The 23184-nt window shown below is 42.1% G+C and overlaps 1 protein-coding gene across 3 annotated transcripts in view; it reads right to left on the bottom strand.

Annotated features, from left to right (window-relative positions):
* Nucleotides 1-1163: 1163 nt before the first annotated feature.
* The window catches only part of nhsa (Nance-Horan syndrome a (congenital cataracts and dental anomalies)), a 40972-nt gene continuing 18951 nt past the window's right edge, over nucleotides 1164-23184 (bottom strand). For 2 of the 3 annotated variants that reach the window (XM_058409412.1, XM_058409414.1), the window contains exons 2-9: nucleotides 9635-9787; nucleotides 9247-9347; nucleotides 8696-8758; nucleotides 7186-7369; nucleotides 5039-5170; nucleotides 2162-4933; nucleotides 1912-2035; nucleotides 1164-1790 (exon numbers count right to left, since the gene is read on the bottom strand). In XM_058409412.1, coding sequence (XP_058265395.1) covers nucleotides 1220-1790; nucleotides 1912-2035; nucleotides 2162-4933; nucleotides 5039-5170; nucleotides 7186-7369; nucleotides 8696-8758; nucleotides 9247-9347; nucleotides 9635-9787 — 4100 coding nt within the window. In that variant the 3' untranslated portion in view covers nucleotides 1164-1219. Of the gene's footprint in view, nucleotides 1791-1911; nucleotides 2036-2161; nucleotides 4934-5038; nucleotides 5171-7185; nucleotides 7370-8695; nucleotides 8759-9246; nucleotides 9348-9634; nucleotides 9788-11850; nucleotides 12079-23184 lie in introns of those variants that run through there. The other variant, XM_058409413.1, reaches the window with a different exon arrangement.

Raw genomic sequence — 23184 nt, forward strand, 5'->3', positions numbered from 1 at the left:
ATGAAAACTACCGAATCCAGCCTCTCGTTATTAAAACTCGAAATCTTCGTACTTTATAGAAACTGTCTAAACATTTCTAAACACCTACACTAACACCTGCTCTTTCTCTCTCACACACATGACTGCATTCCTCCTTTGTTACGTACTAACTCTTTTTTTTTTATCTTTTATTTTTTAACATTTCGAATCCTTCTTCATTCCCACCTCAGCTCTTCCACTCTCCCGTATGACATTACAAACTCCCGAAGTTCCGACACCACAATCTCAGCACGATCCTTTATAGTCTGACTTAAACTTAAACCTTCTGCACTTAATGAAACCTCATTACACATCGGTGTGCTTTTCCCTTTGCTTCTCAAAGGGTCAAAGATGTTGAATATTTTCAGATTTAGCAGACACCTCTAATATGCAAACAGTCTGGTGTAATCATCCTTATAGGATTTGAATAAATGAGTCAACATAATATGGCATCAGAAACATTCTAACATTCTAAGAAGCACATGTTCAGGGGTTTCATGGACTTTACATTTCAAAGCCAATTTCATAAAAACACCCATTTGTTTTGTAAAATAGCTAAAAATGGCTTGTCGCTTATCATGATGGACAGGAGCTTAATATAATAAATGCACACAAAAGGGCTTTGGATCTCAAAGATATAAATTTAAGTTATTTTTAGGGACAAATCTTATATTGTTATTTAAGAATTTTTGCATATTTATTTTAGTTGACTTAAAATGACGGTTTCAAAGAAGTGCAAATCTAAAGCAAGACTTAACCTGCAAAATGTTTCCGCCAAATGAGGGTCATATCAAGCTAAATTCAGATCAATCTTCTGACACATGCTATAAAATATTTGTGCAGAAAACCAACTCATTGCTACAACAGTGTAAAAGGCCACTATCTGATTGTCCTACGTTTCTCTATCATGGACAGTTTCATATTTATTTCACAGTTAATGCCCATATAAAATGCAATAATAACATTTTTTAAATGAGCTTTTCTGCATTATGCTAATAAGATAATGCTAAAGACCACTACAGATACGTAGACGATTTCATGAGTTGTAAACATTTTTTTTCTCTTGGCTACAAAAGGGCAGTAACTCAGTTTAAAACCACTTAATCAATCTTTAAAAAAACAACAACAACAACCAACTTTAGTAGTTTTCTTTTTTTTTTTTTTTTTTTTTATAAACACCTGGTAGAAGGTGCATCTCTGTTTAAGAGGAACGGTCATCATGTGGACTTCCGTCCGAGTTTTCCGTTTCCCCTTCAGAAATGGCCTGCATGGGTGTTGTATACAGTCGGCTGCGTGTGCTGTAACGACTGCTGTTTGCAGCTGGTGGTAACCTTGAACGACCTTGTCTGGAAGAACTAAAAACTTTTGAGGAGAACCCCTCCACGTTGGCTTTCGGGTAGGGGCTATGAAGAACCTCAGATGTTTTCTCCGGAGAGTGCAACTGGAATGGAGAAGGGAAACCTTCAGGATGCTTTGTACCTTCTGTCAGGGAGTCACTGAAAGTTCTCGATGCGATGGGACTTTTTAGAATCTCAGTAGCTGATATGCGATAGCTTGAATCAGAGCGACTTCCCCTTTTAAGAAGAAGCTGTTTGAATTCCTCATTGGAAGTGTTGGACTTTTTGACACTCCTGTATATTTGGCTTGGTGCTCGTAGGGAGCTTGTTGGTGTAACAGGGGCACTCGGGGAGGTGGCAGGAGAAGCACTCGAGGGACTCCGAACGGCCGAATCTCCTTTTGAGTCCTTTCGGCCAAGGACTTTCCTTTTTGACCTTGAATTGCAGATAGCAATAGATTCTACGTTTATGTACAGCATAAACTTGGTAATCAATTTGGTAAAAAGAAAATTCTTTTATTACTACTGACAGAATAAACCTGAACTTTGAAGCATACCTGTGGATCATGGCAAAGAGATCCTCGGTTGTACGAGCTTTACTAGGCGAAAGGAAAACACTGTCATCCTCGGTTGTTGATTCATCTGTGAAAGGGGACACTACTGGATCACTAGGTGTGGATTCTGCAAAGGAATTTCAACAGTACATCTAATTTGATCTGCTTTATACATTCAAGTTGCCAAGCAAGCAGATAAAAAGCAAGCCAAAAAGGTTTGAGTTAGAGGACCGATTCTGGAGCAGTCACTAACCTTTGCTGAAGTAATCCTCTGTATCAGGTGTAGACACTTCTCCCATGGTCTCCTGTGAGGCACTTCTGGTTGGACCACCTGATGATACTGATTCCTCTCTATGATTGCTGTTATCACTAATTGGATCAATTTCTGATGAACCTTGCGTTGAGTGAAGGATTATGTCAGGCACTTGATCGAATTTCTCAGATCTTGTAGGGAGTCTACCATCATGACCAGGTGGTGATTCTGTTTTGAGGTTTTCTTCTGTTACCTCGAGCATCAGTTCCTGGTCCTCCTCTGTTTCCATACTGCTCTGAGGATAAGGTCCCTCCAGCTCAGCAGGTTCATTTTGACCCTTTGATATGTCTGATATCATATTATCTCGGTTCACTTGTTCAGAAGGTGCACTGAATGCATTTATGCTCCAAAGACGTGTCGGAGCTATCCTGTCAAATCTGTTTTTTGTAAATGAAATCCTCGGTAGACTCACAAACTCTGGTTCATCTGTAGGAGTAAACACGGATTCACAGTTATCTTGGGAGAGGGATTCACTGGTGAGAGCTCTATAAGGTGGAGGCTTCCTGGACTCATTGAGTTTGCTTATAGTGGGTCTCTTAGGTCTAGTGGAAGCATCTGTGCAAGGGGGATCATGGTTTTCTCCACCAGGTTTGCCAACTGAACGTAGCTGCACAGAATGAAGCATCATGGGGGTGATTTCCAAAGGACTAGTGTTGCCAGGTTCAACATTTTCAGTTGTGGCCACAGACACTTTGTATTTCCTGTTGTTAAGGATATGGATGTGGTTTCTGGGGGATAACGGCTTCTTGCCATTGTGAAAGGCACTTAGGTCGAGATGAGTAGGGGGTATAATGGGTAGCTCAAGGTCCTTTTTGAATGTGCGCTTTTGCACTGAAGTGAGGGAGGACTTCCGCTCTGGGACTTTTGGTTTTCTCTTTCCACCAATGGGGGACAAAGGATTAGGATTTGGAAAAAAGGCAGATGAAGATGTTGGTGTCTCAGACTGGCTTGAATAGCCACTGGAAGGGGACGCTAAATTTACCAACTTCTCTGGGGAGGGCAGTCTAAATTCAGATTCCCCAGATGGCAGTGAAGGAGTGGTTGCCCTTGAGCCAGACCTTGACTCTGAGCTCTCTTGTGACTTCATGCATTCGATAACTGTTGTCCCGGTAGCAGTGCTGGAGTTTGACAAAGAGCCATAAGTATCACTGGACTTCAAGTCATTCACAAGCCAGAGATCTGCATAGTCAGACTGCACAGAGTCCTTGTTCTTTAAGGACTGTTTGTCTGTGGAGCCAAGCAAAGCTACATCTGGAATCTGATTAGAAATCTGTCCATCCCAGGCCTCCACCAGCTGCTCATCCTCTGGCTGGTCAGAGGGGTCGCTTGATGCCAATGGTAAATTTCTGTCCTTGGAAGACACTGATAAGTGCTGCTCACTCATTATCTTTGGTTCACTTGTTTCAGGGGCTAATCCAGCATGACTGCTACTTTTCTTTAATGATGAACAGCGTTCTGGAGGTGACGGCTTCACCTTTGGCTTCCTTAGAGAAAGACTGTGTCTCCCATTTGATGCATGGCCTCTGTACTCTTCCTTTTGCTCGTCAACAGATGCATAGTTGTACGTGAAGCTTTTACTACCTTTAAGACCACAGTCAAAGTGCATGGAGGTATAGTAGCCCTCTGCATCCACAGAGAAGTATGATGTAGTGTCAGCCTTGTCAGATGGAGGCTTATCTAAACTATCGATTGTGGTTATGCTAACAAAACTGGGGCACTCGAGGCTGCCCTCCCCATCCCTAGAGTGTTCAAGGCTCAATTCCTTGTGACAGGACCTGTTGTGCTTATGTTGAGTATAGCTCCAGTCAGCTTCACTTGCTGTGCTACCTGCAGCATCATCAAACATGTCAGTTGCTGTTGAAGCGAACGATCCTGTTTGGTGGCCCTGCAGACCTTGCAGCCTGCCTCCAGAGTATGGCTCAGCAGACTCTTCAGTAATGTTAAGAGCTGTGGTTAGAGACAGCTCTGAGTCACAGTGTGTCAGTGGTGGTGAGGCAGGAGGAGGAATTGTCTCTGACGTCTGTGAAGGGCACGTGGAACTGCTGCCACTCCAGTTTCCACTGGAAGACTGGTGGTCCTCCTTGTGGTCCATCTGGCTGGCCAGAACTCCAGCGTTGGAGTGAATAGGGCTGCTGAATGTGTCAGAGCTTGACGAGATCTCATCAGTTTTACAAGGCAGATGGGACCGACCTCTCTGTATCCATATGTGCTCTGGGCTCTCGGGATGCTGGTTGAAGCTACCTAGCTGCCTATCTGGCTGTACCTGGTCATCAGTGCTCTCTTCTTCATCTTTTATCATGTCCTCTCCTGGTACAGGAAGGAATTCCTCTCCTTCAAATGGTGACAGATCTCCATCTTCTTCTTCATCATTATCGCTACTGATTTGGACTTTATCAAGTAATCTAATGCCTTCTCGAGGAAGGCTTTGTGAGCGCAAATGTAAGTTGATGGGGGTGGTAAACATGGTATCTGAACTGTCTGGCAGGGACAGTATGTTTCCTGTGGAATGAGAAAGTGGAAAAGTCGCACTCTGACCCCTCTGAGCTCTGATCCGTCTGCGAGATGGTGCCACAACAGCAGTCAGGAAGTCTTCCGTCTGGCAGCCGGAGTCTCTGGTATTGAGACGAGTGAGTGTGAGGTCTTCTCGGCAAGCTTCAGGGCTGGAGTGCACTATGACGGTCTGCTCGCTAGCCACGGCAGACTCATCAGAGTCTGGAAAAGAAAGAGAATATTATTTATTAAAAGCTTACCAGTAATCTTAAAGCAGTGATCAAAAGCAGTAAAATTAACTGTGATTAGATTGGAAGGTTTACATGCCTAAGTCTTGATACACTGGTCTGGGAATGCCCGTGATAGTTTTCCTTCTTCTCAGTTTCCGTCTCCTCTGTAGCACTGACTGTGAGTAGACTAGCGAGCAGCGAACACTGGCGTCTCTGTCGAACCCGGCCCCTGTGAAGAGCGCCAAGACATGAGGAGCTGCTCTCTGCCAAACCCTCCTGTTTCTCACACTCTGTCCTCATGGAGGCTGTTAATTCTAGCCGCTAACCATGTCTTATATTATTTCCCCACAACAGAAATAAACCCAAGACTTTCTACTTTAAAAAACAGAGCGTGTTCGGGGTTTTTTATGATTGATGTTTATGGATGGAAATTAGTGTTGGGCAACAATACACAAATTCATGCAAGGGAAAAAAGGGAGGCACGGCAAGGGAATGACAAGAGACAACCGTTACAAACAGCATAAAATCCTTTCTCCATAATACTTTTTTTTTTTTTTTTAAATCTATTAACAACTAAAAAAGAATCACTCAAAACGTCTAGTATTGCTAATAACAAATACAAATTAGAAGGTGTTGATTAGCTTTATGGAAATCTTCATGAAGCTCATGCTCATTATGTTCATTGTTAGCAATTATGGATGAAAGATGCATCCACAATGGATCAAACATCAAATGATTAAGTGACTACGGGTTGGTAAACTGTATGCAAATTATTATATTAAAGATCATTTCCTGTTAGCATTTTTGAGACAAAAATCATCATTTAAAGCTTTGATTCCGGGCCAGCGCTCGGCCCCTTTTGTCATTTTAATGCAGCTAATTAGCATGCGTGGAGTAGCGTCTCACAGCTTTGCATTTCCTGGCACAAATTAAGGACCGAGGGCAGCCAGAAAGTCATCAGCTTTTAGAACGTGACTTTCGAAACCTAGTTTACTTTTAAAAATGGGGGAAATCTGTCTGTCTAAATCTTACAAAAGAAACATCTGTCTTCCTCTCTCTTTTTTTCTCTAGCGGATGGTGGATTTGGAAGAGATGAGGTATGGACATTAATGGACATTTAAAAGATGTCTCACTGAGGAAGGCAGACACCGCCGAGGGACGAGCAGCGATGGAGGAATCCTCTGAAAACAACACGCACAGTTCAGCGCATGTACAAAAATAAAAGAAAGAAAGAAACTACAGACTCGCCTGTGGGAGAGGAGAACTGTGCCACTGAGCCGCCGGAGACACAGCTAACGATAACAACTTGAATTAATTAATAATCTAACAATAATCGTGTTGCTCAATAATCTCTATGAAATTACAAGCATTAAAAATAGGTTGATAATCTTTCAATAATAGTTCTTCCTAAATTTGATTATTTTTAACAAACGTAATCTTTGCATATGCAGTATTTTAGACAGGTTACATTTACACATTTACATTTAATAATAATAATAATAATAATAACTAACAGTTTTATCAGGCAGGGCTGTCTAACACAATGATTTAATATTAAAATAAATATTATTTAAAATATCATGATATTTTCTAAGGGATTGTTCATCGATCAGGCATAACATTATGAGCAGTGAGAGGTGAAGTGAATAACACTGATTATCTCCTCATCATGGCACCTGTTAGTGGGTGGGATATATTAGGCAGCAAGTGAACATTTTGTCATCAAAAGTTAATGTGTTAGAAGCAGGAAAAATGGGCAAGTGTAAGGATTTGACTGAGTTTTGACCAGGGCCAAATTGAGGAATGGATCAGAGCATCTCCAAAACTGAGGGGTCAGGGCTGTTTTGGCAGTAAAAAGGGGGACCAACACAATATTAGACAGGTGGTCATAATGTTATGCCTGGTCAGTGTATATATTATATGTATGGTTAAATAATTCCAAGCTGAAATCTAAGCAGCTTGTGTTATGATAAAAACCATGTGCAATTATTAATCATAAAATGTAAAAAAAAAAAATTATGTTAGAAATTGTGTGTATCAAAGAATCAGAATCATGATATGATATTTATATCATATTGCAGAGCTTTAACACTCTGAACACTGATCATTACATAATCTGACCTCATGATGAAGCACAAAACTAGCATGAGGATTAGTTTAGGAGCTAGCGTAGACTAGCTAGAAGAGTATGAAATTACACAGCGCTCTCTGGTTCCAGTTCAGACGGTTTACAAACTCATTTACCTGTGACGTCAATGGGCACCACGCAGGACACAATGGTCTGTGATTGGCTCTTCATCCTGTCCTCTGGAGTTGGTAACGGTAGAGCGATGCTCCAGTTGGTCTGTGTGTCCAGCAGGGAGGGAATGTTGGGAATCGGGAACTTGGATCTGTGACCTAAAGTCACGGAATCAGGATCGGAATCCACCTTGAAACATGAGACACAACACAGTGAGGAGAGATGCTTATATTAAAATGAGAGAGAGAGAGAGAGAGAGAGAGAGAGAGAGATGGGGGATGCTGTATGAGGGATCAGTGTTAGTAAAGTATCTGCATTTCAAAGCTACAAACAAGAAAACAGCAATAGAAAACACTTGTGTGTGTGTGTGTGTGTGTGTGTGTTTTGTTTGCTCATCCTATCTAAGTTGTTCAGTATGAAGTTAAAGTAAACACTTACCTCACAGTGTGTTGAATGCGAGCTAACTGAGAGTGCTGAGAGTATCAGCTTCCCATATATACACAATGTGTTCACACACACACACACACCAAAAACGGGGTCAAAGTCAGGCAAGGCCTCACAATAAATGGGGTTCACAAAGCAGGTGGTTACCATAGAAACTTCTCACAAAGAGAGGAGCTCTGTGTGTGTGTGTGTGTGTGAGATGAAAGGCAAAATCAAAGCAAAAACAGGGACCACAGAGAGAGAGAGAGAGAGAGAGAGAGAGAGAGAAAGAGAGAGAGAGAGAGAGAGAGAGAGAGAGAGAGTTTGTAAAAAAGCATAAACACTTCTTAAATTCACATCATTTTGGAAGCTGACAGTAAAACCACACAAGCTCAGAGGAGGCGTGAGACTGGTGAGTAAATATGAGGTAAACTTGGTTAAGTGATAGAGCAGAGTGAAAAACTGCAAAATGAAATTAAATAAAGCGAGATTCCGGATGAAAATGAGGGAGTGTGGTAATGAGAGTTCCAGAAAGACATGACGGTGAAAGCTGCATATTTCTCTCACACACTCAGCAGTTTGTGTTGGTTTGTGGGTGAAACTGTAACATTCAGAACTGCTGCGTGATTACAGCTTTCAGCTTCACACACACACACACACACACACTATCAAGACAAAACCCTGTCATTATAAAACATCAGACTACATGCTTCTATGCTTCTATAAGTGTGTGTGTGTCTGCCCCACTATTCCCAGAACATTAAACACTATTAATAGTCATGTATCTGTCCAAAATATTAAATGGATGGAAACATGTTACATTTGTGTGCAGGTCTACAAGAAAAAGTGCCGAGGTGATCAGTGAACTTGGGAAAGATACCAAGAATAAAGAAGAGAGGGTTTAGTAAGGGGTTAGGGGTTGGTGATTAGAGATTATTGGTAAGTATTTATTTAGTATTACTGGTTATCATTTAGGAGTTTAGTGATAAGGGGGTAAGAGTGTTGGGGTTGGGGGATTAGTGATTAGGGTTTAGAGCTCAAGGGGTTAGGGGTTTAGTGGACAGTGCGACTTGCTGAGCTCTGGTGCTGTACCTGTCTGCTCCGGCGAGAGAAGTGACAACATTCAGTAGGGGAAGAGGATTGAATGCTTTCAAACTATAATACAAACAAACACACAAAAATTATACCAATGACACAACAAGAACAACACTGAAAATAATGCAGTGTCACGCCATCAGTCATGAGTGTGAACAGTGAGAGCAGCTGCAGTGGAGTCGGTATGGCTTTATAAATAATCATTCAATATAATGAAATATTACACATTGTAATCCTTTTAGCAAGTTCACATTTAGGACATTTAGATTTCTTCTTTTCATCAAATAAATATTTCTATTTTTTTTATTTAAATAACTGGATACTGGATTTCATTACATTTATTCATTTTGTGTCCTGCAAAGAAACACACACACACACACACACACACAGAAAACAAACTAATAAATGGACTGATAGGAAAGAAGACAGACAGGTGGGCAGGTTGACAAAGAGTCAGAAAACAAAAGAGAGAACATGATAAGATAAGTGAGCAGACAGACAGGTGGGTAAACAGACAGACAGACAGGTCATTAGAGGTGTGTGATTACCGTATGGTGGGTGTGGTGGGAGGGAGAAGTGGGTGTGGGCGGGGCTATCAAGAGGGTCACCATGCGCTCTTGTTCACTGACATCCTGTCTCTGCTGCTGATCTGTAACATACACACAAGAATAAAGAGTACAAAATATCTGTGATTTCCCTTAATTTCCACTAGAGGGCAGTGTAAACGTTCATTTCACACAGCTGAACTGACCACACAGTTTACTCAACAATCTCTCTAATAATAATAATAATATCAGTACAATGTAAAAATAATTAATCATCATTAATCAGTTAGTAATAAGTGTTCAGTGTTTGCTGCTGACTGAGAGATTATTAATTATTGCTGACTGATAGTTGTTAATGATTGATGGATTAGTCCTTGGAGAGTGCTCGGACCTCGGTGTAACGCTTTCAGGCTCTGTTTGGCGTTGTGGTGAAGCTCCTCAACACATGGCGGCCGACTCGACGGGATGAAGACGTTTCTGTGCAGCTGCCAAGCAGACTGGAAATGTTCACTGAGTTTACTCTCAACATCCAGACTCGATACAGCTGTAGAGAGAATGAGAGAGAGAGAGAGACAGAGAGAGAGTGAGTGAGAGAGAGATAGAGAGAGAGAGATTTGGTTAAAATATTAAAATCACCAAAAATCAGTAAGAAAACAACCCAAAAATCAGATAAAACCTCTGTGTGCGAATGTTTGTCATTTCCAGTAAAGTGGGTGTGTCCTTTCTATCTGTCTCACTAAATGGGGTGTGGCTTTTTAAATTAGTCTCAGTGAAAGGGGTGTGGCTTTCTATCATTTGTACCTAATGAGGCCTGGTGTGTGTGTTTGTGATGTGGTGTGGGTGTAATGCGGATATGAAGTCTTTTACAACCCCATGCTGAGCGCTGAACTTTTAAACCCTCACACACACACACACACACACTCGCGCGCACACACACACACACACACACACATACAGCAGGGTTTTGTCCTGGGTTCCTGAGTGAGATCAGTGATCTAACCGCTGTTGGATGGACAGAGGAGGCATTTTTATCACAGCTTTTGTTTAAACTGGTCAGTGAGAATGCTGGGACGACACGGACATGTCCTGGGGGTTTTCCTGCACAGGGGCAGATAATTACACAGGTCTTTAGAGTCTGACATGAGGTTTAGTGTGTGTTTAAGCATGACATGACATGTTTAACTGCTCCATTCCCATGCTGGACAAGTATACAAGTTTTGTGTGTGTGTGTGTTTGTGTGTGTGTGTGTGTGCACTACTACAACATACGTCTATATGATTGATCTGACCGCTCTGCTGATTAAAGGAACACACAAGAGAGAGAGACGACTTGTCCCCTCACACACACACACACACACACACACACACACACACACACACACACAGAGATTAAAGATAACAATGCTGATAAATGTACACTTTAATCAGAAAACCGGAAACACACGTTTGTTTATCTCCTCTACTTCCTGTTCTGAACTTCTTCACTGATTATGTGACCCTGACAGAGAGGTAGCACTTCAGCCAAGCAGACATTACACAAACACTTGGGGGTGTGGAAACGTAGGAGACGTCTCCATGGTAACAGCATCAACGATCAATTCGAACCTGTGCTTTGACCAATCAGATCCCGTAGCCCCGGCCACTTATTTTCTACTGGATAACAAACCAAAAGCCAAAGTAAACACAAGCAAAATAATCCCCACAAGTCTTACATATCCTGCATCATAAAATTAAATCACAAATTAAATATAAAACATCCTTTTTTAATATTATTTTATTTTATTTTGTTTCATTTTAATTTTTTTTATTTATGCCTGCTTTTAAAATATTTACTTATAAATTAATAGAAAGGCTAACAAAAAGCATTTAAATAATATAAAGTAATGCAAAAAGAAAATTAATGAATAAATAAATTAATAAATTAATGAATTCTTTAATGCATTATTTTTAAAAAAAAAAAAAAGTCTGCCATTTTTAATTACTTTTATGTTAATTTACTTAATTTCTTTATTATAACTAATAACCATTTTTTTTAAATCTCCTTTTTACACTGTTACACACACACACACACACCTTTCAATGTGTGAAACGACACTCCTGCAAATGTAGGGTTCACTACATCACACGCTGTTGTAAAGTGATTTATTCTGAGGATTCATTTGGTCTTTACACACACACACACACACACACATATGCACACACACACACGCACACACACTCACACACACACACATACCCGTAAAGCACTCAGTCATGGGTCACGGCTAATCCCAGGAATCAGCGTCTCCGTTCACATTCATGACCTTTGACCTCTGTGCACCTTGTTACACCACTTTAACAGGAATCAGTCTGATCTGAGCAGAACGAGCTCTGAGGTCAAAGGTCATCCTGCATACACTGGTCTTTTAAATGTGATGAGGATAAACACACACACACACACCACAGACACAAACAGATTAAAAGCGCTGTACTTATTAATGTGTGTGAGTGGAGGGTGTGTGTGTGTGCGTGTGTGTGTGTGTGTGTGTGTGTGTAAAACCTTGCTCACTCCACATGTGTGTGTATTAGTGAGGTTTAAACACTGGGCATGTCTCCGAGTTCAGGTTACCTGACTCAGGTGTACGAGGAGCTGCATGAAAACCTGGACCGGACTCACACATGGATCAAGACACACACTACACACAAAGAGAGAGAGAGAGAGAGAGAGACAGACAGGAAGACAGACAGGCAGACAGACTGGCAGGCAGACAGAAAGACAGACAGACAGTGAGTAAACAAGTGTAAACAGGTATAAAGCTCTCTCTAGCCTGTCAGGGGAACATATGACATGACTTGAAGGATTCAGTCCTTAATCCCATGCCCCAGACCCCCCCCCCCCACACACACACACAGTCCATCAACTGAGATTTTTTTCCGATATTGTGTGTGTGCATGTGTGTGTGTGGTCCAGGTCAGTTCCTTAGAAAGTGTTTCTTACGTAACTGTCTCCACAAAAGCATTCATGCGAATTTTAGCTCCTACAGTTCCTGCAACACACACACACACATAAACACACACACACAAACACAAACACACACAAAGACAAGTTCATTTTCAGCCAAAAAGAAAGCTGAAAAACAATATGAGAAAAAAAGTCAAAATGATTGAGTGATGAAGTCAGAGGAGGGACGGGAGGCGGGAACTGTGCTCTGATTGGTCACAAAGTCAGTGGGGGTGGGAACTAAAGGCCTGCATGTAAAATAAAGCATGAGATGAAATAGGTTTAAAATATAGTCTGTGTATGTGTGTGTGTTTGTGTGTGTGTGTGTGAGTGACGTAGCTCAGGCATCAAAACACTCAGCGTTGGCGATTGGCACGGGGAAGCCGTCTCCATGGTTATTTTTAGCCGACTGTCTCCATGGAAACCTGCCTATGCCAGAAAAGCCCCAAGCCCTGAGTTTGTGTGTGTGTGTGCACGTGTGTGTGTGTGTCAGACCTAATTATAAGAGTAAACAATAAGAGAACAATCTTATTTACTCCATTGGAAAATAAACAGGTGAGTTACTTACCTGAGAGAGAGAGAGAGAGAGAGAGAGAGAGAGAGAGAGATAGCTGTCACATTATATACTGAGTTGCCAGTATAGAGGATCAACATAAGGAATAGTATCTGTGTGAACACTGAATGTTATCTGGGTTGTGTGTGTGTGTGTGTGTGTGTATGAGTGTGTGTGTGTGTACCTGTGTGCGTGTGTTCAATATTTGTAAAACAGTTGAAAGAGAGCGAGTTTCATATAACAGAGCTTAAAAGTGAGATATTTATCCTCCTTCAGCTTAAGAAAAGAACATAAAAAATATCACACACACACACACACACACAGCAGCAGCAGCAGAAACAGCAGCATCACCGCTCGTCTGGGATTCTCCGTCTCTGATTGGTCGAGAGGAAGCAACCTCATAAGAACGGGTGGCAACAATCTAGGCACTGTGGCACACACACACACACACACATGCACGTCAGATGAGGTCTAACCCTGAGAGAAGTCAGAATGTGTGTGCTTTTATGAGCACTCTGTATAGCAGTAATGGCAGTAATGAACCTCTGAAACACAGAGACACACACCCTAACAACACAAACTCTACAGAGAGCAGTGTGTGTGTGTGTGTGTGTGTGTGTGTGTGTAACCTCAGATAAACATCCTTGTTGTTTGGCCATGAGACACACACACACACACACACACTGTATTTTATTTTTCAGACACCAAATGGCATCTAAGTGAAAGTAGAAGTGATTGATTAGAAAAAATGTAATAATGATTAATGATTGATTCATTTTCTTAAACCCAGCAGCTCTGAGTTATGATAAAAGATCAGAAGATAAAGCCTCTATTTGTTTTGCAGCCATCCTGAGACCTCTGAGATCCGTCTGACATTCTCTCGGAGAACACCACTTCCCACAATCCTCTCCTTTTCAAGCTCATAGAGCGAGACCGAAACCTGAACGCTGTGTTTTCTAGCAGCCACTGAGCAGCTGCACGACCTGTATGAGGGAAAGTCAGCACTAAAAACACACACACTGGCTGCTGGAAAGCTGAGAGCCCATCATACACACACACACATACACACACACACACACACACACCTCAAAGTGGCTCAGGATAAAGAAGGAGAATTTGTCCATCTCTTTCCAGCTGAGCAAACACTGCCTGTCTTTTGGGTTAGGGTGTGTCCGAGAGGTCAAAGGTCACCTTGCCAAGGTTCTATTACAATCATGATGAGCTGAAACAATCCCATCACACTTCCCTTCAGCACACACTTCTTTTCCCCGGTACTCACATACATATGTTAACGGATTAGTAAGCACAATCACGGTGTAGCTGATTTACGGCTTAGCCCCGCCCACAAAACACTGACTAAACAGTGAACGCGAGACGTGAGCTAAATCTTCCATGTTAACCTCTACCCCTTTCACAGGGTGCCATTACTTTTGTGCCACTTGAACCACTAGTCTAGTTACACTTAATACACAAAAAGTGTGTAGCTGAAATAAAGTAGTAAAAATGTTTGTAGCGTGAATGTGAGCGTGTGGTGAAGTCTTCGAGAGCGTAACACAGACTCTCTCTCTCTCTGTCTGTCTCTCTCTCTTTCTCTGTCTCTCTCTCTCTCGCTCTCTCTGTCTCTCTCTTTCTCTCTCTCTCTCTGTCTCTTTCTCTCTCTGTCTCTCTCTCTCTCTTTCTCAATCTCTCTGTTTCTCTCTCTCAGCACATTCCTGGCATCAGGTCAAGCGCTGAAGGAAAGCACACTCGTCTAACAGGGAGTGAGGGAGGAGAGGGGTTTAGGACGCAGCCCAACACGAGCAGCATTTCCTGAAGTGAAACTCGAGCCGTTCAGCAGGTGGTGAGGGAAGCGCAGCGTGTTCTTCTCCCATATCACACCACCGGTTTCAGACTCCCTTCACTCTTCTCTTTTTCCTTTCCTTCCCTACTGCTCTTTCATTTTTCCCCCTCTCATTCATTCAGTATTTATCTATCTATCTGTGTCTATTTTTCATCCTTTCTCTTTTTTTTCTACCAGGCTTCTACCATCCCTTTATTTACCCACACGTCTCTATCATCCATCCATCCAGCCTTTCTTTTCTGCATCCACCTTTCCCTTTATTTTTACACCCAAGACACCATCCACCCATCCCTTCATTTGTACATCTATCCATCCATCCATCCATCCATCTACATTTCTGCATATTCCATCCATCCTTCAGTTTGTTTTTTCATCTTTCTTTTAAACATTCATCCATCTATCTCTCCACTTTTTTCAGTTCTCTCTGTGTTGGTTACATGATATTGTTTGTTTGTGTGTGTATGTGTATGTGTGTGTGTGTGTGTGTGTGTTGACCAAGCCCCAGTGTTCTCAGAGGAACAGACCTGTGAGGTTTGAACATCAAAGCCACGTCCCATGTTTCCCTCTGTTTGTGTTTCATATTTTTCTCCTTTCATCTCCCACATCTGAACAGCTCTCTCCCTCTCTCTCCCTCTCTCTCCCTCTCTCTCTCTCTCTCTCTCTCTCTCAGCACCATCTCAATCCCAAAATCAGGCCCCCATATGAAGCAGGATTTAGGGAAAGCGGCCACAGATGGAGACAGAACGATTTTAAATCTCACTTTATCACTCACTGTGGGAACAAGTGCGAAAAAAAACAAGTGCAACACAACATGTCTGCATCAGAGAGAAAGTAAAAGATGACTGAGTTTTATTGTTAGATTATTAAAGATTTATACATTTAAAAAATATGATTTTAATAAAATTGTATTAGTCATATGTCTAAATCTGCAACACAAAGTTATGTGTATATGGTTGTAATAATAATAACTTGTAAAGCACTGTTTCAGCCCCTCCCCCTCAGCTCTCTGGGGTAATTTGCTTGGCCCCTCCCCCTCAGCTCTCTGGAGTAATTTGCTTGGCCCCTCCCCCTCAGCTCTCTGAAGTCATTTGCTTGGCCCCTCCCCCTCAGCTCTCTGGAGTCATTTGCTTGGCCCCTCCCCCTCAGCTCTCTGGAGTCATTTGCTTGGCCCCTCCCCCTCAGTCATTTGCTTGGCTCCTCCCCCTCAGCTCTCTGAAGTCATTTGCTTGGCCCCTTCCCCTCAGCTCTCTGGAGTCATTTGCTTGGCTCCTCCCCCTCAGCTCTCTGGAGTCATTTGCTTGGCCCCTCCCCCTCAGCTTTCTGGAGTCTTTTGCTTGACTCCTCCCCCTCAGCTCTCTGGAGTCATTTGCTTGGCCCCTCCCCCTCAGCTCTCTGGAGTCATTTGCTTGGCCACTCCCACTTAGCTCTCTGGAGTCTTTTGCTTGGGCACTCCTCCTCAGCTCTCCGGAGTCATTTGCTTGACCCCTCCCCCTCAGCGCTCTGGATTTATTTGCTTGGCCCCTCCCCCTCAGCTCTCTGGAGTCATCAGCCTGACCAGACCTTCACCTCCCCAGTGCTCAGCCAATTAGCCCCACCCCCTCAGCTCCCTGGAATCATCCACATTACCTTGGCCACACCCCATTGGCTCCACCCACTTAACACATTATATATGAATGATTATATGTTTTGTATATGAACTTTCTAAAGTATAAAATGTTACTTTAGCATTCACAGGTGGTGTTAAAGTTCTCTGGTTCTAATCACATTCATAAATGAACAAATCTGATGCTAACAGAATCATGATCTCATCGTTGCATCCAGCAAGCGGTCTCCACCCAGAAGTCCACAGCTCACTGTACAGGATTCCAGATGACAGACACATGCATTGACTTTAATAACTTCTTGAATCCTAGAATCAGTTTCAGCTACTCGTCTGTCTGTAACTGTAGCTTTCTCCCTGTGTAAAAGCATAAAATCTCAGCATGAGCTCATTGTGCTGTTCCCCTCACGCACGTGTTCCAGCCTCCAGCATCTACAGCACCTTCGTCTCTGCCCTTAATCTAATGCCTCCTTCAGGAGTCACCCTAAAACCACGCTCAGTCATGCTAAGGGATTTAGCAGCTTATTCAGAGCCTGCAGTCTGGAAAGTATTGAGAAGCAAAGAGCAGAGAATAAAGTTTAATAAAACCTGAAGCGTCCACACCTGGGGCTGGTGCTGTGGTCAGACTGCAGCTAGCCTAAAGCTCGGCCTGGGAAAGAGATTATTCAGGGGGAAAGTATGTGCACTGAGAGAGGGATTTACATAGCAAAGAGGAGACACCACGTCTAACACACCACCCAGACCCTCACACAGAGAAAGAGCATGCAGTGAGACAGGTCACAGTGAGACAGGTCTAAAGCAGACACACCACAGTGAGCTGTCTCACTGTGACCTGTCTCACTACAATCTTTCACTATGACCTGTCTCACTATGACCTGCCTCACTGTGACCTTTCTCACTACAACCTGTCACATTATGACCTATCTCACTTTGACCTGTCTCACTGTGATCTGTCTTACTGTGACCTGTCTCACCATGACCTGCCTCACTGTGTGTGTGTGTGTGTGAGAGAGAGAGAGAGAGACAGGTCAGAGAGATGGTCTAGCTGAGAGAGAGACAGTCTAAGTTAGAAAGGCCAGAGTGAGACATTCCAGAGTATGTTCAGTGTGTGTGTGTGTGTGTGTCTGCAGTGTGATAAACATCACAGGCCACACAGCAGGACAGATTAACGCTACACTACTGAGGGATTAAACTCAATTACTGCAACATATCACCTGATTACAAACAGACAAGTGTACATGATGTGTGTGTGTGTGTGTGTGTGTGCATGTGTGTGTGGCATGTGAGTTCTGATACGAGCTGAATGACCTCAGTGTGTCTGCTTTCTGTCACTGCAGTGAAACTTTCCTCCTCTTCAACAACACACATGTACACAACAACACACAAGTACACAACAACACACAAGTACACAACAACACACACATACACAACAACACACAAGTACACAACACACAAGTACACAACACACATGTACAACACACATACACAACACACATGTACACAACACACATACACAACACACATGTACACAACACACATGTACGCAACACACACATACTGTAGAAAATGTAGAAAATATTTCAAAGCTGCAACTTAAATTTATTTAAAAAAAGTATTGTAATTTTTTTTATTAATTAATTTGTTTGTTTGTTTGTTTGTTCACATATCACGGTTTATTGCGTAATAAACCTCTTCTTCAGTTTCTGAGGATTTTTAAAGCAAAGATGACGACAGGTCTCTATCTAAAGCTCGAGTAATTTAATCTCTTAAAGCGAAACATTTCCCAGAAAACGTTTGAACAACAGACTCCTACATCGACCTGTTTCTGTGTGTTTTTTTCTTCTTCTTTTGTCTAAAACCTCAGTGACGTTGTGAAACCTCCTGCAACATAAAGGAGACGTTCGGATCTGGAATTATGGACTGGAAATTCAACAACTCCATACACAATCACAACAAAAGCTCAGTTATTATATTAATCGTTTGGGGCGACCTCACCCGTCCTGCTGGGGAGAGAGAGAGAGACAGAGAGAGAGAGAGAGAGAGAGAGAGAGAGAGAGAGAGAGAGAGAGAGAGACTGAGAGCGAGTGAGAGAGAGAGACAGAGAGACACAGTGAGAGACTGAGAGTGACTGAGACAGAGAGAGAGAGAGAGAGACTGAGAGTGAGTGAGAGAGAGAGAGAGAGAGTTTTTGTTAAACAAACAGGTGAAAAATAAAAGAATACAAAAGAAAGATGTTTGCTCAACGTTTCTCGAGAAGAATGTGGTATACAGGAACAGTGAGGAGTTTTATTTTATTTCTTTGAAACAAACACAAAATAAAGATAACACACAGACTGACATTATCTACTGAATTAGCTTCTGACTCTTATCCGCGTTTATCGCTCAGTGTTATCTTGTTTGGGTCGGCGTTCCGCTGGACGACTGCTGGATGGATTTTAGTGTCACATCATGTGAGAAAGTCCTTTCATTTCTGCAGAATCACAGTTTTCATTTTTATACACCACACACATGGATGAGAGAACACAAACCAATTGAATGTCCTGTTCAACACACACACACGGTCCTGTCAGAGCTCCGTCATTACATGCGAGAGTTCACTTTATCATCCAAAACATAAAGACACACAACATGACAAAATAATGTCAAATTTGAAAAAGCTGTACTCATGATGATGACTGACTGGTTACTGATCTGTATACTGATCTGTACACACACACACACACACACTATTTCTGTGTGCTAGTGTAAACAATATTATCATATACGTTATTGGTATCCGTTATTTATTTAAAATCAAACCAAAACAGAAAGGAATGAAACCTATTGGACAGTACGGATCACACACACACACACACTCTCCTTCTGTCCTGGTTTAAACCCAAACACACGCTGATTGGAGAGTGAAGCATAATAGCCAGCCAATGGTGAGTGGTGGAGCTCAGCACTGCTTTTGTGTGTGTGTGTGTGTGTTGAGGGGTGTTGGGGGGTTTGTATTGTCTGGCGGGCGCAGCACAGATTGGAACAAACCGTCTGTTTACTCATTTACACTCCCACACACAGTCAAGCGAGGCAAGTGTCTCTCCGTCTCACACGTTCTTCTCTCTTCACGTCTGTGGAAATCTGACATTCTTCCCTTTTTTTTGTTTTAATATTCTCCCTATTCATGTCTCACACTCGCTTTTATTCTGTTCTGTTCTGATGATAAACATCATCATCAGTCTGCTGTGGGCGTGTCCCAAACCAAACACCCTGTTCACTATATAGTGGACATAAACAGTCATCATGGCACTGTGGGTGTGTCCCAAACCAAACACTATAAAATGGACATAATCAGTCATCATGCCATTGTGGGATTGTTCCAAACCAAACACCCTATTCACTACATAGTATACATAAACAGTCATCATGCCATTGTGGGCGTGTCCCAAAACAAACACCCTATTCACTATATAGTATACATAAACAGTCATCATGCCATTGTGGGCGTGTCCCAAAACAAACACACTATTCACTATATAGTATACATAAACAGTCATCATGCCATTGTGGGCGTGTCCCAAAACAAACACACTATTCGCTATATAGTATACATAAACAGTCATCATGCTACTGTGGACGTGTCCCAAACCAAACGTCCTATTCACTATATAGTATACTTAAACAGTCATCATGCCACTGTGGGCGTGTCCCAAACCAAACACTATAAAATGGACATAATCAGTCATCATGCCATTGTGGGATTGTTCCAAACCAAACACCCTATTCACTATATAGTATACATAAACAGTCATCATGCCATTGTGGGCGTGTCCCAAAACAAACACCCTATTCACTATATAGTATACATAAACAGTCATCATGCCATTGTGGGCGTGTCCCAAAACAAACACACTATTCACTATATAGTATACATAAACAGTCATCATGCCATTGTGGGCGTGTCCCAAAACAAACACACTATTCACTATATAGTATACATAAACAGTCATCATGCTACTGTGGACGTGTCCCAAACCAAACGTCCTATTCACTATATAGTATACTTAAACAGTCATCATGCCACTGTGGGCGTGTCCCAAACCAAACACTATAAAATGGACATAATCAGTCATCATGCCATTGTGGGATTGTTCCAAACCAAACACCCTATTCACTATATAGTATACTTAAACAGTCATCATGCCACTGTGGGCGTGTCCCAAACCAAACACCCTATTCACTACATAGTATACATAAACAGTCATCATGCCATTGTGGGCGTGTCCCAAAACAAACACACTATTCACTATATAGTATACATAAACAGTCATCATGCCATTGTGGGCGTGTCCCAAAACAAACACACTATTCACTATATAGTATACATAAACAGTCATCATGCTACTGTGGACGTGTCCCAAACCAAACGTCCTATTCACTATATAGTATACTTAAACAGTCATCATGCCACTGTGGGCATGTCCCCAACATTATTCAGCCTAAGTCTTTGAACAGCACAATGTTTCTTCTAGAATACATATTATTTTCCATAGATACTCATCTTTAGACTTTCAGTAAACCAGGAAAAGTGTGCATGATATATCCTCCATATATGGATCTGACACGTCCACAGTGTTCACTGCTGCTCTCTTTTAACAACTAACACCTGACCTAAACTCGGTCAGTGCTCCAGATCTGGTGCCTCTGTCTGGTTTATTAAAGGCAGCTTTCCTCACACTGCCACAAGTGAGCAAGGGAGTGAGTGAGGGAGCAGACGACAGAAATATGTCTTTAATTGGCCTAAACCCAAACAGGAAATTTTTACAGGTCTGAGCAGACTGCCGTTTGAAGGTGTGCAGCGTGTAAAGATCATAACCACGCTTGTTAAACGGGCTCGTTTTCTAATTAGGGTGCTTCGGAGGGAATAATTGCAGCCAGGCCGAGCAGTACGGCTTTCCCTGAACGCTGTGGCTGGAGTAAGGTCTGCTGAGGTGGAAAAGCCTCTAAGAAAACATGGACGGAATCACAGAGTCACGGAGCGGATTCGATTATTACATCACCGATATGATGAGATTACGATAAATGATGTCCTAAAACCCTTTACTTAGATTTTAAAAAGAAATAAATGTATTTAATTTTTTTTTATTTTTCATTTATTTCATAAAAATAAGTTAAAAAATTGTGGACACTGGATCAATAATGGGGTTCGAGTTCAAGTTTTCTTCTCTGTAAACACGACACTACTGCACTGCCGGCGGTATACGTCATACACACCAGGTTTCATCAAAATACCTTCAAAAATCATGATATTTCCCACACCTGATAACTTCTATCCATAGCATCCTATAGCTTTGCTCCTAATTAATTACTAATTAACAGATTTTAACAGAGATTCAGTCTGGTTTCTTAAAGAAAGTTACAGATAGTAGCTCAAGTGGTTAAGGCTTTAGGTTGTTGACCAGAAGATTTAGGTTCAAGCCCCAACACTGCCAAGCTGCCACCAGCCCACCCTGCTCTGGGGGCGCTGCATCATGACTGACCCTGTGCTCTGACCCCAAACCCCAAGGATGGGATATGTGAAGAAAGAATTTCACTGTGCAGTAAAGTATATGTGACAAATAAAGGCAACTTAACTTAAGAATTAGTGCTGGTTAATGTGGTAAATGCCCTGCTGCTCAACTCAATTGTAGGTATTTTTCTATACAGAATGTGACCAGGATGTGCTGGATTCCCACGCAGGTAAAAGTGTGTGTTATTATAATATATAATACTATATAAGACTTTTTTTAAAGACTTCTTCGTGACGGTTCTCTTCTGAAGGCTCACATATATCACATAGACCCACAGGTCCTTTTAGGTCCACAGAGACGTGATAACCACACATCCTAGACAAGTGTGTCAGAGGTCATGTGGGTCATTGTCACTGGGGTGTGTGTCTGAGAGGGGTATTAGTTCGTGTGGGAGGGGGATTAATCGGGGTATTAGTGAGGGGCCACGAACACAAAGCACTCATTCTGCTTGGCGCGGCCTCGATCAGAGTGAAACTCAAGTTAGATGATCGTAGATCCCAGCTAGACGAGACTAAAGCATGGGAAGAGGATGGAGGGGTAATCTGGCCTTCATTATGGAAAAAAAACGAACAGAGAGAGAGAGAATCAAACGTTCATCAGAAAACCGAGTGAGAGTGAAGATGAAAGAAAAAAAAATCGATAACAGAGAAGTAGAATAGAAAGAGCATAAAAGAGAGTAAAGAGATAAAAAAAAAGAATAGAGAAAAGGATGAGACAGAGAAAGAGGGAGAGAGAGGAAGGGAGGGAGGGAGGGAGAGAGAGAGAGAGAGAGAGCGAGAGAGAGACAGAGAGACAGAGAATGAACGTGAGAAAATGAGTGAACAGTGTGTGTGGTTTGGGACATGTCCACTGTCTTTATGCACTATGTAGCCTCATTAGTGTACTATGTAGTGTTTAGGGAATATTGAGTACAGATCAGAGCGGCTGCTTTAGAGATGAGCTCATGTTGTGGCTTTCTAAAATGCTGATTCGCGGACACACACACACACACACATATCTCTCTCTCTCTCTCTCTTTGTTTCTCTTCTTTCGTCTTCTAACATTGACCATTAAACTGTAATGGAAGTATGAACACCACACACACACAGACACACACACAGACACAGATACACACACACACACACAGATAGACAGAAGGATTGGTTTGTCTCAGAGGCCTTGCAGCCAGAAATGCTTTTAAAGAGTATGTGTGTGTGTTTGTTGTTCCTCTTCACTAGGAAAAGCTCTTCATCTGGAAGTGGAAGGAACAGTGTGTGATAACACACACACACACACGCACACACACACACACACACACACACACAGACTTCCAAAAAGATTTTTTTGGACTGGAATCAGACACACAACACACTCGTTGTAAGTAATTAAAGCGATGAGAGCAGTGTTGCTAGGCAAATGAGAAACACGGATGTTGAGTAAA

Source organism: Hemibagrus wyckioides, linkage group LG15, assembly GCF_019097595.1.
Source record: "Hemibagrus wyckioides isolate EC202008001 linkage group LG15, SWU_Hwy_1.0, whole genome shotgun sequence".
Lineage (NCBI taxonomy): Eukaryota > Metazoa > Chordata > Actinopteri > Siluriformes > Bagridae > Hemibagrus > Hemibagrus wyckioides.